This window comes from Sminthopsis crassicaudata, chromosome 4 (genome assembly GCF_048593235.1).
Source record: "Sminthopsis crassicaudata isolate SCR6 chromosome 4, ASM4859323v1, whole genome shotgun sequence".
NCBI lineage: Eukaryota > Metazoa > Chordata > Mammalia > Dasyuromorphia > Dasyuridae > Sminthopsis > Sminthopsis crassicaudata.
Window position 1 is genome coordinate 414,757,666 of NC_133620.1, and position 16,747 is coordinate 414,774,412.

The 16,747-nt window shown below is 35.5% G+C and overlaps 1 protein-coding gene across 1 annotated transcript in view; it reads left to right on the top strand.

Moving 5' to 3' along the window:
* Window positions 1-2,270: 2,270 nt before the first annotated feature.
* PLPPR4 (phospholipid phosphatase related 4) overlaps window positions 2,271-16,747 on the top strand; it is a 61,817-nt gene continuing 47,340 nt past the window's right edge. Inside the window, exon 1 of the mRNA XM_074262765.1 lies at window positions 2,271-2,757. Coding sequence (XP_074118866.1) covers window positions 2,524-2,757 — 234 coding nt within the window. The 5' untranslated portion in view covers window positions 2,271-2,523. The remainder of the gene's footprint in view (window positions 2,758-16,747) is intronic.

The window sequence follows — 16,747 nt, forward strand, 5'->3', positions numbered from 1 at the left end:
AAGAAAATGGACTTTATAGTCTTTTCCAGTACAAAAACCACAACACTAAGACTAGATGATCTTTAAATTTCAAGAATCAGGCTTTTTTGTCCAAAGAGGGAAGTAATAGTCCCATGAATACATCTGGCAAATAAAAACTATTAAAATAAAAAATATATTAAAAATGTAATCTTCTTGATGATAAAGACTATTTTATTTTTATCTTTATATCCCCAGTACTTAACACATATCTGCAATACAGTAGGCACTTAATAAATGCTTGTTAATTTATTTGTCTTATTTAGAAGGAACTAGGGGATAGAAAAAGGTTGATATCCCCTCTTGGGGACAGCTAGTTGATGTAGTGGTTAGAGCACCAACCCTGAAGTCAGGAAGACCTGAGTTCATTTCTGGCCTCAGATACTTAACACTTCCTGGCTGTGTGACACTGGGCAAGTCACTTAACTCCAATTGCCTCAGAAAGAAAAAAAAAAAAAAGATATCCTCTCTTCTCTAGTAAGGAAGAAGGAACTCAACAAGTGGCCAAACTAGTTTTGTGAAATGCCCCTGGATTACTTAAATTAAAGAACTGGAAAATAGGCTTTGAAACACAGAAAAGATTTTAACTTCTGATAGTATTAATAATAACAATGATAAAGGTGATAAATAAGTTAAACAAGGCATTATTTCAAGATAATGGCATCTTCTGCTAATATGGAGCTGTAATTTGTCCAAAACATATGTATCACTCTGATAATGAGAGAAAACATGAGCAACTTTTGTTTCTATTCCTCCTTAATAATAAAATTTTAAGCTTTCCATAATTATTCATTAAGAGATTCCACATTTTCTTTTAACAATTTGGAATCGAGTGGAGATGTTAACAAAAAGCAAGACTTACCATGTTTGATGAAAAAAGAAAAGTTCGTGACAAATTCCACAAATAGATAACAGACTACTCAGTCATCAAAATGTCTAGCCATCAAAATACTTCTTTAATTAAAAAGTGAGATGGTTTTCCCCCTAAAGATTCTCCCAACCACTTCTGGGACCCCACCTCTACAAGGAAAAAAATGATATCATCAACATGGCTTGTTAATCTGTTTCCTAATTGATAGGTATCATCTTAATTTCCAAGTTTTTTTCCACCACAAAATAATTGTCATAAACATTTTACATAGAACATTTTTCTTCTAGAACATAGGACATTTTCAACCAAGAGTTGATGTTGGAATACAAGAGCCACCTGCCAGTGGCTGTTGGAGGTCTAACTCAGACCTGCAGAATAGATCTCTTCCTGTAAGAGGAGGAGGAGGAGGAGGAGGAGGAGGAGGAGGAGGAGGAGGAGGAGGAGGAGGAGGAGGAGGAGGAGGAGGAGGAGGAGGAGGAGGAGGAGGAGGAGGAGGAGGAGGAGGAAGAGGAGGAGGAGGAGGAGGAGGAGGAGGAGGAGGAGGAGGAGGAGGAGGAGGAGGAGGAGGAGGAGGAGGATACAAGGAGACTGAGAGACAGTTGCATTGTTTGACCTCTCTTCTCTTCCCTCTGCCTGCCTACACTTTATTTCATTCCCAGTCCACTAGCAACACCTGTGTTAGTAAAGGCTGCCCAGCAACTCCCTCAAGTGTCACAATCCACAGCTGTGGAGGCTCTCGGAGAATTGACCTACCGCTTCACCCAGCCATGCTCCCTAACAAGTTGAAGAATTTAATATTTTATTTTATGGTAAATTTATTTGACTTGTCACTAAAGTATTGACTGAAGAAATATGGAAAAAGAACCTTGGTACCCCAATGATGGTCATCATCTAGTTTTCTATACCTTCCTTCAAAAACCTCCTTCACCATCACCACCATCACCAGCGGCAGTACTATGACCAGTACCACTGTCATCTGCACAAATCAAGACTCCATGTCTTACCTGCACGAGATTGGGCATTGAGTAAAATGAACTACTTTATGATAAATACTAGACCATGCTGTAATGGACACCCAACAGAAACATTTAATTAAGAGGGTAGTGGATGGAACCAATGTAATTATTTCTTGGGGTTTTTTCCTAGGAATGGAAATCATGATTTAATTTTGGGGAAAGAGAATTAGGACAAGGCAGTTTTCTTCCTCTGAGGCTCAAAGTGCCAAGTATAGAGTTCCTAGAGTGACAGATGTTGATTCTTCAGGGGAGAATAAGCTCCAGAGCCCTCAGCTCTATTACTGCAGAAAAACCAGGGTCCTTCCCCTCCTTTTTTTCTGGGAGTAGTAGGTTTCTTGACGTCAAGCCTCAGAAATGCTGTAAAGCGCTTTGGCATCGCTAGAGCTGGAGAGAGATGAGGGAGAGGGAAGCTGGGAGAAGGGGAAGGAGCCATTGTAGCAACAGCTTTGGAGGTTAGGTGGGTGGCGGGAAGTGCTAGAGGAGAAGCAAAGAGGGGACAGTTTACTGGGGAACGGAGAGAAGGGGTCAGAAAGGACCCTGCAGCTCGAAACTGACAGCCCTGTGGCAGCAGTGCTGCAAAGAGGGGGTGGGGAGAGGTGAGAGGAAGCTGCTGCATGCATGCAGCGCGCTGACTCCCAAAGCGTCCAGGGGGAATGTGACATCAGCGCCGGGCGCTGGCGGCTGAAAGAGGCAGCAGCGGCGGCAGCTCTCCTCGGAAGTGCCTCCAGCTCGGCGCCCCCTGGAGAAGACCCCCGACCCTTGCCCAAGGCAGGCATGTCGGCCAAGGAAAGGCCAAAGAGCAAAGTGACCAAGGACAGCGTCACCTTACTACCTTGCTTTTATTTCGTGGAGGTGAGTGAAGGGCCCCAGACTCTGGGGAGATCTCCAGCCCAGGGAGAGAACGTATTGCAGAGCTGCCCATAGAATTCAGCACTTGGACAGCGCAGAGCTGAAGTCCACTGGCGGAAAGCAAGGCTGCTTGAGCCTCCCCGCCCCCCTCACCCCACCAGATGCCTGGCTTAGCCTGGGCGAGTTTACCTCCGTTCCCATTTCTGTATAAGAGAGTCTGGGTATCTATGTCTGCACACTCGGGAGTGTTCGATTCCACGAGCCGAGGTGGCCTGTATAGGAGGGATACCTGTGTGAGTGGAGACTTCTCTGGGTTGTGAGAGAGCCGCTAAGTCAGTTGGTGATCATGTCTGTTAAGAGCCTTACCTATGCCTCCTAGCTGTCAGTATACCAGTATTTCAAGTACATTCCGTCCACTCAGTAGGCATCTAGGATTCTAGAAGATCCTGTTTTCCTCTAGTCAGAATTGCGGGTACATAAGGGTTAGTAGGTATGTTCCATGTGGGTACAGTAGCTGAATAATGCATAGTATCAGATTTATTTGGATCGTGGGTGTTGTTGTTGTTATTGTTGTTGTTGTTGTTGTTGTTTTAAGCTTTTCTTATGTCCTGATTAAGATGGTGCTCACGTTTACTTCTAAAATTGGGTCTGCACCATCTGGGTAATAATCCACTGCCCCTTTCCGATAGAGAAAATGATGCTAATAAATTACATCAGCTGACTTTTGAATGATTGATATATGCATATTCATTCTATAGAGAGTAAAAGCTATATGGAAGGGCAGTTGACGTGTAGGAGGATTTGAAATTAACTTTTCACTTGAAAATGCAGAATTTAGAGGAGGAATAATTTATAGAAGGTTTTGAGAGACTGACAGCTAAGGGGATTCCATGCACTGTGGTTCATTGCAATAGGAAGACATGTTTGAGCAAAAGGTTTATTAAATCATAGCTAAGAATTGGTGCAGGCAAAAAGACTTGTTGGATTAACTCTTTGGGGAGAAAAGAAATGGAAAATATCTTTTATGTAATCCAAGCTCAGCTACTTTAAAGAAATGCTAATAAACGTGCCTGTATTATTAATTTCTTTCTTTGGCTATCTAGCCCAACATGGAGGCTTTACATTTAAAAATACAAGACATCAGGAATGATCACTCCCTTCAAACTGAGAAATGATTTCAGACTTTTTTGCAACTGTCAGTATGCACTGAAGTTTGTTTTGGAAGTGACAAACAAAAACATCATTATTTTGGTGATTTGTATAATTTGTAGCTAATAAAGGAATGAATCATTCAATTCAGGCATAATCTAATTCACCTGATTCCCTTAGATTCTATCACCACCTCACACCCCCTCAAAAATTCTTTAGTCCTATTTACTTGATTTGGTTGAATATCAAAAAGTCTTGTCAAAAATGTATACTATACAGCTGAGAGGAATTTTAGTTGTCATCTGATCCAGACCCTCATTTCATAAGCTAGAAAGCTGAGGCCTAGAGGGGAACTGACTGGCCCTAAGATGCAGGTGGCAGAAGCTAGGATTTGAACCCACATCTTCTGACTACAAATGCAGCATTTTGCAGATAAACCTCATCAGCTTGATAGCCATACATGATGTGGAAAATGAGATTAAAAATAGATTGAGTCAGATACTATCAGAAGATATTTTATTATTCCTTAGCTTAGGTTCCAAAATCTCTACATACTGTACTAATATAATTTTCATCTCACAGTAAAGGTCGATGACTTTTTTTCCCTTAGTATTTATTATATTTTGTCCTGGGTTAAGAAGCAATAGAATGATTCTGATACTCCCATGATTTGGAGCTGATTTGGAACAGTGAGCTTAAACTTTAATGTGGATTTATTAGCTGAATACTTCAGAAATGGTACTGTCATTAGAAAAAAGTGAGAGATGAACAAGGAGAACAGGGAAATGTCTTATAAAATATTTTCTTGTGCTTGCCAAAAGCTTCTAAGAAGTTTATATTATTAATGAATGTATACCAAAAATGAAAATACACAGAATATCTAAATCCATTACTTCTGACACTCACATACAATGAACATCATGTTAGTACCTCATATATGTAAGGAGTTATTTTGTTTTGACAATTAATAATATCTTAAAATATCATTCTTTCCCCATATATTTGAATGTGTTTAGAAATGTCCAAAAAAGAAGCCAGTGTTTAATACATTCATCTTGGTCTCTTCTGATGCCCTCTGTTAACTCTAGAATATTTAATATCAGTCAGTGCTAGAAGATGTTTTATTTTAAGGACATTCAGATGTCAAGAGATATAGAAGCCAACACTATGCAAAATATCTATATAGATGTTTCAGCTTCATACATGAATGCCCCCAAAATCTGAGCATAAGATATAATTCTGTATATACATTCTCACACAAAAAGCATATAAAGGAAAACCCTTTAAAACTGTGCTGGAGTACAGTGAGTCCAAGTTGGAAAATATGGTTTCAAGCCTTGGCTCTATCACTTATTAATTGGACTTCTTTGAACAGTTTTTTTTCCTATTTCTCTTTGCTTCAGTTTGACTTTGCCCAAAATTGGGAATATAATATTGGTAGGTTCTACCCCAGAAGTATTATAAAGAAAAAGTTCTGTAGGCTATACAATGCTTTATAAATATGAGCTCTTATAGAATGTTATAGAATTTCTATACAATGAAAATAGCATTCATTTTTCCCTTTGAGGGTGAATAATTATATATTTAAAAGGAGGGCAAATTTTTGAGATTAATAATGCTTTGACAAAGTTAATTTTCCCAAAGTTTAATGATTAAAAAATAAAAATTACTCTTATTTCTCATGTGATATGATGAAAAGAGCACTGAATCTGAAGCATCTACCTAGACACTTACTACTTTTTGACCTTGGGCAGGTAAAGATCATTTAAAACGCCCTGAGCCTAAGTTTTCTTGTCTCTAATCTTAGGAAAATGGAACAAGACGACCTTTGAAGTTCTTTCCAACTTTATACCCTTAATCCTATAATCCTTATTAAAAATGTCAACTACTTTACTTTTCTTCAGCCTTGATCAAGATTTTTTTTTAAATAACCTAAAGAAAACATGAAAAAGGCATCCCATGTGAAAGTTAGTAAGAATCTTAATTTAAGATCTCTCTTCACATGGTGTCTCATATGGTTTGAAATTGCTCTTCAAAGTATCTTAAGATAGAAACCAAGTATCATAATTTCCCAAAATGTGGACAAAAACAAGCATAGATTAAGTCTAAACCAGATGATGTCAAGAAAATTCAACCCTATGCCTCTCCACAGAGGTTGATACATGATTTACTTAATCTTAGGAAGCCAAATTGGATAGAAGATTGTCTGAGTTCATCCTTGGTACATTAACCTCCTTGAAAGATAAGTAGATCTCAAATCTTTCCTTTAAAGGACATGAACTACACTCCAGGAGTAGGGAATGATGGAGTACCTCTCTGAAGAGATATATACAATGGTGAAGTAACTTCTTCTCTTGTCCAAGTATGATGTAAGAATCAAAGTGACCAAGGTTCTTAGATAAGACTGAAGAGACCTCAGTGGACATCTAATCCTTTTCATTTACTAGTTGAGGAAACTGAGGCACAGGAGTGTGAAGTGACTTTCTCAGTGTCACAAGATGAGGGCAGTTACAACAAGATATATGACAGGATTAAAATTTGAACTCAGGCTCTCTCACTCTAGGATACACTGTGGCATAACAGAAAGGGTACTGAATTTAGAATCAGAAAAGATGAGTTTGAACTTTGCCTTCCCTGCTACTTACTGCATGTGTGAACTTGTGCAGTCATTTCAACTCTCTGGGCATTAGTTTCTTTACCTAGAAAATGTGGGGTGGGATGGTAGAATAACTGTTTTGTTTTTGGTTTTGTTTTTGTTTTCTAAAGCACCTTCTTAAGATTCCCCATATTTTCGGACAAACACATCAAAGATGGTAAATAGGTCAGTTTTCATTGTCTTCTGTCTTCTCTCTCTCTCTCTCTCTCTCTCTCTCTGTCTCTCTCCATCTCTCTCTGTCTGTCTCTGTCTCTATCTGTCTCTGTGTCTTTTTTTTTCTCTCTCTCTCTGTCTCTCTGTCTCAGTCTCTCTGTCTTTCTCTCTCTCAAATATCTGCCTTGAACTCTATTTCTCTTTTTTCCTAATAGTATTTTATTTTTCCAGTACATATAAAGATAGTTTTCAACATTCATTTTTGTAGGACTTGAACTTTTGTTTCCTTCTCCCTTCCTTACCTCTTTCCTTTCCGAGGATTACAAGCAATCTGATATAATATTTAACAATCCTTTTAAAGATATTTCCATATTCATTCCATTGTATAAGAAAAATCAGACCGGGATGGGGGAGGGGGAAACATGAGAAAGAAAAAGCAAACAAATAAAAAGGTGAAAAAACTATACTTCCATCCACATTTAGTTCTCTTTCTGGATGCAGATTGCATTTTCCATCTCAAATCTATTGAAATTGTCTTGAATTGAACATTGCTAAGAAGAGCCAAGTCTATCATCACATAATTTTGTTGTTTCTGTGTATAAGGTTCTCCTGGTTCTGCTCACTTCACTAAGTATCATTGAACTCTTATTTCTTTGTGCAACTACCAGACTGTTAGTTCCCAGAAGATCAGGAGGGAACAGGAGCTAGGTGGCTCAGTAGATAGGCCCAGAGTCAGGAAGACCTAGTGTGAAGAGCTGAAACTTGTGAGCCAATGCACTGGGGTCAGACAATCGAGCACTTGCAGTTAATTACCAATTGGACAATACTCTATAAGAATATGCTTATATTCTGTCCTATCCTGTGCTGGCCCAATCATTTGGTGTATACAGAGAATTGTGGGAGGGACTAGGAGGTGCAATGAGAGTAGCCAGGGTCACTTCTGTGAGGGAGACCACAAGGTGGTCCCCTTTCTTCATTTCTACCACTAAAGACCAAGAATAAAGACTTGCTTATCCTGACTCCAGCTGCTTCTAAGGTACCCAGGGTGCTAAGGCAGGTCGCCACACCTAGAATCAAATTTAGCCTTAGACACCTACTGGCTTTGTGACCCTGGGCCAGTCACTTAAGTATTTTTGTCTTGATTGTAAAATGAAAAAAAAAAAAATAGCACTGATGGTTGTCATTGGATTATAGTAAGATCAAATGAGATAAGATTTGTAAAAAACGTCTTAGTATAGTACCTACTACATAGCAGATTCTTAATGTTTCTTCCCTTCCATTATTTCCTGATGAACTTAGCACAAAGCATTGAACATAATAGGAACTCAATTTTTGTTTATGGAGTGAATAAATGGAAAGTTTTGTCCACCAGAAAATATTAATACACTTAATAAGAGTAGCTGTTAATGAAATTTATATTCTAAAGACTGAGAGGCCATGAAGTAAAAGGGAAAGAATGGGGCACTAGAAGTTTAAAAAGAGCCAGGTTCAAATCTAAAACTGGATGCTTATTAGCTATATGATAATGGGCAAATCATTAAACCTCTCTAACCCTCAATTAATTGTCTGTAAAACAGGGAATATAATAATACTGTGATGATTAAATATAATGATGTATATGAGGCCTTTTGCAAACCTTAGTCTCCAAAAAGTATGAGAAATTTTAAGGTTTTAAATTATTAACTGCACTATTAAAATGTTAATAGTAACTTTTAAAACTTAAAACTGCACTAGGATTTTTGAGATATTGTATATGTATAAGTATATATGTGTCAGATTAAATATGTGTGTATGTCTGTGTATATAGGTATGTGTGTGTGTGTATGTATATATATATATATATATATAATATATATATATATATATATATATAATATATATATATATATATATATATATATAATATATATATATATACATACACACACACACATACCTATATACACATATGTCCCAAGAAATCATATTACTATGTCTGATTAATGTGTTTTGTTTTGTTTTGTTTTTTTTGTGGGAACCTGTAATTTCAATACTATAGAAATTACTTGGTAAGGAAATTTCCTCTACAGATGTTGATTATCAGCCGTTATAAATGGTATGGTCTTAAAGAATTTCCATGTGGCATTAAAAGTTTAAGTGATTTTCCAAGGAACAAAGATGGGATACATATGTGTCAGAGCCTAACTTTAATACAGATCTGTTTCCTTCCCAGTCCTTTTTGTTTTTATCTGCGATGTAACACTGTCTCTTTTTTATCATATCATTCATTTTTATGAAGATTAAAGCTGAAAATTCTTTTTCTTTTCTTTTTTTTTAAAGTAATTTTTTACTTTAAAAAATCTTTTCTCCCTCCCACTTTCCCACCCACAATTGGAAGGGAAAAAATAACAAATCCTTTGAAACAAATATGCATAGTTAAATAAAACAAATTCACTCATTGACAATGTCCAAAAAAAAAAAAAAAAAAAATATATATATATATATATATATATATATATATATATATATATATATATATTATTCTGCAAAATGAATCCATTGCACATTATTGCACATTTTCTGAAGATGGAGTGTACGTTTCATGATGAATCTTCTAGTATCTTGGTTAGCTCTTGTATTTATTAGAGTCTTTCCAAGTTGTCATCAAAATAGTATTGCTAGTGTATGAATTTTTCTCTTGGTTCTGTACATTGGTATAAAGTATACCAATTTTTGCAAGTCTACTAAGGTTTCTCTAAAAACATCCTTTTCATAATTTCTTATGGTGCAACAGTGGTGGTGGTGATAGTGCTAGCAGTCATAGTAGTAGTAGTAGTAGTAGTAGTAATAATAGTAACAGTAGTAGTAGTAGAAGCAGCAACAGCAGCAGTAGTAACAATAATAATCTAGCTAGCATATATTTAGTGTTTTAAAGTTTTTAAAACTTTTTTAAATATAATCTCATTTTATCTTCAAAAAACCCTGAGATTTGAGATACTATTATTATTATTATTCCCATTTTTACAGATAAAATTTAAGGAATAAAGATGCCAAATAACAATATAAATAGCCATGATAACAAAAATAGTAGCTAGTATTTATATAATATCTACAATAAAATAAATATTTTACAAATGTTATCTTATTTGATCCTCACAACAACCCTATTATTAACATTCCCATTTTACAAATGAGGAAACTCAGGTGAATAGAGGTTAAGTGACTAGATCATGGTAACTAGTAAGTACTTCAGGCTACATTTGAACTCGTCTTCTTGGTTTCAGGTTTATTCCAGGGCTACTTCCTAACTCCATATGCTATCTATTGCAACAAGTTGTTGTTGTTATTGTTCAGTTGTTCATTGCATACAACTCTTAATGACCCCATGGATCGTGTTGCCGATGGGATTTTCTAACAAAAACACTGGAGTGGTTTGCCATTTTCTGCTCCAATATAAAAGCAAAGAAAGCTTAAGTGATTTGCCCAGGTTCATACCACTAATAAATATCTGAGGCTGGATTTGAAATCAAGCTTTCCTGGTTTCAGGGTCAGCTTTCCATCCACTGAGACACTTACTTTTCTCTTTGCAACACATAGCTTCCTATTATATCATTATATTCCATCACATTGGTATATCATAATTTTTGAATAAGAACTTTTGATACCACAAAAAATATCTACTTAAATAATTTTTTCACATATGAATTCTTATATTTTTTTCTTTCATGAATATGCCTGTAACACTGGATCAAAAGATATACATATTTGGGGGAATTTTTCCATGTAGATCCAAACTGTTTTCTAGAATGGCTGGGCTGATTTGCAATTCCACCAAGAGTACATTAAAATGATTGCTTTCCCATGTTTTTCCACATTGGCCATTTTCCATTTTTTTCAGCTTTGCCAATTTGATGAGTGTGAGATAGAACTACAAAAGTTCTTTCATTTGTATTTCTCTAAATAATTGTGATTTGGAGCACTTTTTTTCCATATAGCATTTGATAATTTCTTTCTCTGAAAATTGCTTGTCTAGATCTTTTGACCATTTATTATTCCTTTAAATTTAAATCAGTTCCCTAAATATGTTAAAAATGAGATCTTTATAAGGGAAATTTGCTGCAAAGACTGTTTTCCCAAATTCTATGTACTTTATAATTTTAGCTACATTCATTTTATTGGCTTTTCTTTAAAAACAAATATTTTACCCCTTCACAACAAAATGTATCCTAATATTCTCCCTTTTTATGACTTTAATATCAGTAACAAATACACAATCATTTAATGTTTAAGTTTGCTCTAGTATATTGGCCCTTAATTATTTTGTCCTTCATTCATATAGCATAAAGGAGTTTCTACAAAATAAGCATTCTATTCAGGAGTTGATCCAAAAATATTTATTTTTTCCTTTGTCAAAAATTACAGGTTTCAACAGCCTCTGAAGCAAGTAAAAAGAAAATGGAGGAAATAATGGACTTTAAGTTCTTACAAAACAAGGAGACTAGAGAGAGAAAAAACTATTCCTGTTCAGATATGGATAAGATATCAGTTGAGGTTCCTTCCAACTATGAAATTTTGGATTCTGAACTTAAATAACGGTTCATGATTTTGTCTACAGATCACAGAGTCAAGAATAGAAAATGCACTCTTTGCTGTTAGGAAATAATAGTAGCTGATACTTTTATCATACCTCACATACATTATTTTATTTTATCTTCACACCCCTACAAGACAGATACTATAAATATTATCTCTGTTTTACAGATGAGGAAACTTAGGCATAGCGAGGTTGAATGACTTGTTAATGTTCATGAAACTAGTATCAGAAATAGAATTTGAATGTAGGCTTTCATGACTCTAAGACCAAAGATCTATTCATTATTAATCAATCAAAAAATTATTGAGTGTACTAATTGCCAAACCACTGTGCTTCTCAAGAGGTATCTTCTACTTTAGCTCCATCAACTAAGCCAAAGTGTAATAATGTGTATGTCACCCAGTTCTTTCTATTTTGATTTCCTCTTTAAAGTGAAAAGAATTTTGAACCCCAAGCCAGGAAATGGAGATGTTGATTCTGATTCTATCACTAACATATTGATTTTTATGATCAAGAGCATTTGTTTAGTTAGAGGTACAATGTGTGGGCAATGGAATACAGCTATTTGCTCAGTAAAGTTAAATGTCTCTTATGGGAATCTGGCCTTGGATTTTACTACCACCATGGTCTAATTAAGTTAACTGGCTTCATTCTGTATTGAGTTTGCAAAAGAGATAATGACTGTATACCTGAAGAGATGCTAGCTTTTGGAGGGTACTGATTGTACCTTGAAATGTGCTGTAAAATTGAGGTGGGTGGAGTGAGTGGGTGGGGTAGGAAATAAAGCAGAGAAGGGAAACAGGTGAAGGCAAGAAGAAGCAGCCAGAAGTGGCTTTCATGGTACCAGAGGGAAAAGAAGAGAGGATCAAGTTAAGATTAAAGAAATGAGAAAAGGGCTAGCATAGAGAAGATGAGTCAGTGTTGGAAAAGAAAATTTGAGAAAACAGAAAATTAACTATAAAGTAAGATAGTAGTTATTGAGACTCTTCGATATTTGAGAAATCTCTTATTCAAAATCCCTAAATTGTCAGAAGTAATTTGGATAATAATTATGTTGTTTCCAGCATAAAATATTTCATGTTGATCTCCAAAAATATGTTGTTCCTCAGATGCAGATAGCAGCATCCTTCCATTCATTCAAGTGAGCAGTCATAGTATCTATAGGCCTTCCTTTTATTAACTCCATAAAGCCAATGTTGTCAAAATCTCATTGTTTCTAGCCCAAAAAGCATATTTTACAACCCCCCTTCTTTATACCACACAATCACCATTTTAGTTCAAGTGTTCATAAACTTCCATGTTGCAATATTATCATAAGACTACTGTAATAGCTTTCTACTTGGATTGGCAAATTCAAGTCTTGCCCTACTCCAATCCAACTGATAAACTATTTTTCCTAATTTGAATTCAATAAATTATTCAATAAACTCCAGTATTTCTCTATAACTTTTAGGAAAAATATAAACTCTTTTGGCAGGGGAGAAGGGGAAGGGGATTTAAAATCTTTTTATAAGTTAGTCCTAACCTAGTTTATTACATAATCTCATTTCATACTTCACAAATTGTGGCCCAACTCATCTGCAACATCGCCCCTTCCCCTCACCTCTGCCAAAAAAAATACAAACCTTTCATTAACTCTTCCATCATGCTTTCAAAGTAATAGTCTAAATCTCCATTCCTTTCTTAGTCAATTCTTTAAAAATCTGTCTAAGGGGCAGCTAGGTGGCACAATGGATAGAAAACCAAAGTCGGAATCCTGAGGTCAAATCTAATCTCAGACACTTAACATTGCCTAGCTGTGTGACCCTGGAGGTTAAAAAAAGGTCTGTCTATACTCTTTGCCTCCTTTTTTATTACTCTTCAACTCTTTGCCATCTGTCTTTTGACATTACTGAAAGTGATTTCTTCAGTTACCCTCTTAAATAGTAAAATTGATTATCTTTTATTGAGTCTTCATCTTCCTCCACCTTTTCTGTATTTGACACTACAGGTCACTTTCTTCTCCCAGATGCTCTCTGTTCTTTGAATTTTCATGACAATACTGGTTCTCCAACTTGTCAGATCACTCCTTATCAGTCTTGGCTAGATCATCATCCATCTCCAACCATGAATATTCCTCAAAGCTCTTTTAAGTTCTATTCTCTCTTTTTACATTCTCTCACTTGGTGATCTCAACAATTCACTCAGCCATGGTTATGATCTTTCTATAGATGGTTCATAGATCTAAATATCCAACTGCCCTCTCCCAGTTTCTTTCCTAAAATGTAGACTCTCATAATAAATTAATGATTGGATATTTCAAACAGGTTGTCCCAGAGGTATGTCAAACACAGTATTTCCAAATAGACATCAATGTCTTCCTCCTCTTGAAATTTACCCCTCTTCTAAACTTCTCTATTTCTTTTGAAGACATCTTTATTTTTCCAGATTCCCAAGTTTGTAACCTTAGCATTATCCTAACTCCTCTCTTCACCTCACCCCATAATCCAATTTCTTGACAAATCCTTGTTTCTCCCTCTACCGATTTCTCATTTGCTACTGCTCTCTACTCATATAGCTATTTATTTTATATTAGGCCAATATAACCTCTCACTGGAATTTTTTCAGTGGTCCCCTAAATGGTCTTTTTTGACTGTTACTCCATTTCAGTTCTTTCTCTTCACTGTTTCCAAAGTGATTTTCCTTATGTTATTATATTTGGTGAAGGAATCCAGAAGAAATGTATGCCTTAACCTCCACTAGAATAATCTTATGTTGAAAAATCACTGGAGACATCTGGTGTCCCCTTTGGGGAAAATATACCTGAATATATCTTTGTCTTGCCTTATCCATAATTCTAGATGAATGTTCCTTTCTGTTAAAAAAAATTCAGTCTAGAACAGCTTGACTCTTTTCTTGAGGGTGAGAAATGATTTAGGATCAACACAAATTCCTGTAGTGAGAACTCCATATACTCTTTAAATTCTATGGAGATCAAGCTGTTCTTTTGAGAAAAAAGATGATATTTCCCTTTTTCTAATCTTTGTTGCCTGGGAGCTAAGGAAGGTCTTTATCAAACATCAAGACAGATAATAACCTATAGGCATTTTGTAAAAAAAATATTTTGAAGCTTAACTAGCATGTATTTGGAAGTAAATAAGGTTAATTTCTGGATTTATTTTTTAACTGTGCATGATAGATGCTTCCCAATACTCTTCAGTACAAAACACTGAAAAAGATACTTAAAAAGTGAATCTCCCTAAATCCCTAGAAATCTATCCAGAATTTAGAACCAGAGATTATGCCCAAAGCACTTCAGTTCATTTAACTGAGGAGGAAGGAGGAATACCAACAATCAAGGGAAAGTCAGACTTCAAATTCTGTATCCTGATAAAATGAAATTTTAGGATTTAACCCAAAGATTCATTGAAAATTGGAAATAATATTTATTGTACTAGAATTAAGTGGTAAGTTTAAAATATGATTTCTATAAATGTGAAATATTGTTGTGGCTTTCTGAATATGATGTAAAGGGCTAGAACTGGATAATGGAGCACGTAAGACATTCCCAATTAGACAATTCTCTGATAACATGTTTGAAGGATGACCCTCCCCAACTATTCTGTGCTGGCTCCATTGGTGGGACAAAGAAGGGGAAGTGACTTGTGTAGGTGGAATAGCAGAAGGAAATTGAGGCATTCTCCGGGCAGTGGAGAAAGAGGAAGGTAATGTGGAGATTGCTGGATCTAATCTCCTGACAGTGACCCCAAAAGACCAAGAATAAAGATTTTTGGTGATCCTGACTCCAGCTGATTTCTGGGAAGATAGAGTTCCAGCAAAATATATTATTGATTCATTATTACTAATAATCTAGTCTTTTGGGGGTTCATAAGATCCAGAAGAAGGAAACTAAGATCTAAAAAGTTAAACTGCCTTCCTTGCACAAAATCAGACAACTAGTAAGCAAAAGAGTCAAAATTTGAACTTAGTTCTAACTCCAATTCCAATTCTCTTCTTCCTTCTAGATTTAATTCTTATGGTAGTTGTTTCTACTTTTAATACTTTATTTAAGTAGTGACTCATACTTCCATACTCCCCCATATTTAGGTAGCTTTCATTTTATTTAAATGCATAAAACTTTATTAAGCAACCAGGCCAAATACTTCTGACTTGCTCTTTAGTTGATGGAAACTAGGAGGAAATCAAGATTCATGGCAGATTTGGAAATCATCAAAATTGAGTTCTTATGTTCAACAAAATGATTAAAATAATTACTATGTACTTAAAAAGAAGGAAACATTTATTAAGTAGCTACTATGTGTCAAACATTGTTCTAAGCATTTTATAAATGTTATATCATTTGTTCTTCACAATATCCTGAGATTTCAGGTACTATTATTATTTCCATTTTATTTTGAAGAAACTGAGGCTGAAAATTTTTAAAAGACTTACCTAGGATTATTTAGCTAGTAAGTGTCTGAAATGAGATCTGAACTCAGAATGAAAGTCTCCAGGACTGTACCACTAGTTGGGCACCAAGTCCAACATTCCATCCAGTGAATCACCTAGATACCAAGGGGGAGAAATATTATTCACTGATATAAAGATATACATATTTATATCTCCTGCACGCCAACCCTCTTGTATCCTCCCAGACTTTAGTCACTATTTTAATAAATTATAAATGTGCATTCTGAAGTAAGATTGTGGGTTGAGAAAGAAACTTGTTATTATACAGAAAAAATTTAAGAAGAGAAAATTACTTTTCTAGTCAAGAAAATTAATTGAGAGTTGGAAGAAAAAGAAATAAACGGCAAATAAATGTTAATAAATATGTAAAAAAGTGTTAATTACTTATTATAAAAAGAGCATTGTACTTGGGGTGGATAAAGCAGAGACACAAAGTTTAGATAAAATATAGTACCTATCCTCAAGGAATTCACGTTCTTATGGGAGGAAAAAGACACCACTCCTCAACGTAGTGAACTGCTTGAGATCAGGAATGATATTTTATCAAGCCCTTTACTGAATACAGGCTACATGAGAACCCTTCCAGAATATAAATCCATTCTTGGAATCATTGCTATTGGACTGTGCTAGAGGGCAGATCACTTTTTAATAAGGTATGGCTAGTACTTCAAAACCTAAGTATTCTTGGACAAAGTCCAAGGCAGATCCATTCATAATGAATTCTGTTTTCTAGTGAAGGGTGAGATATAACTGAGGTCTCACTGTCACTTTAAGCTCTTTTGCATTCACATTTCTGTTACTCAATTAATGAAAGTAGCATAGAAACATCACCTGAGAGCAAACCATTACTAATGATCATGAACATTTTTTTTAAAAAAGATGAGGACATTTTCCAGTGTGCTGGCTTTTTGATGGATGCTCTATGAAGCACTTTTTTTTGCTGGATTTCTGAGCTACAAATCCCTGTGCCTTCTCTCTTAATCTTGCCTGCTCCATATCTAAGATACTCCATG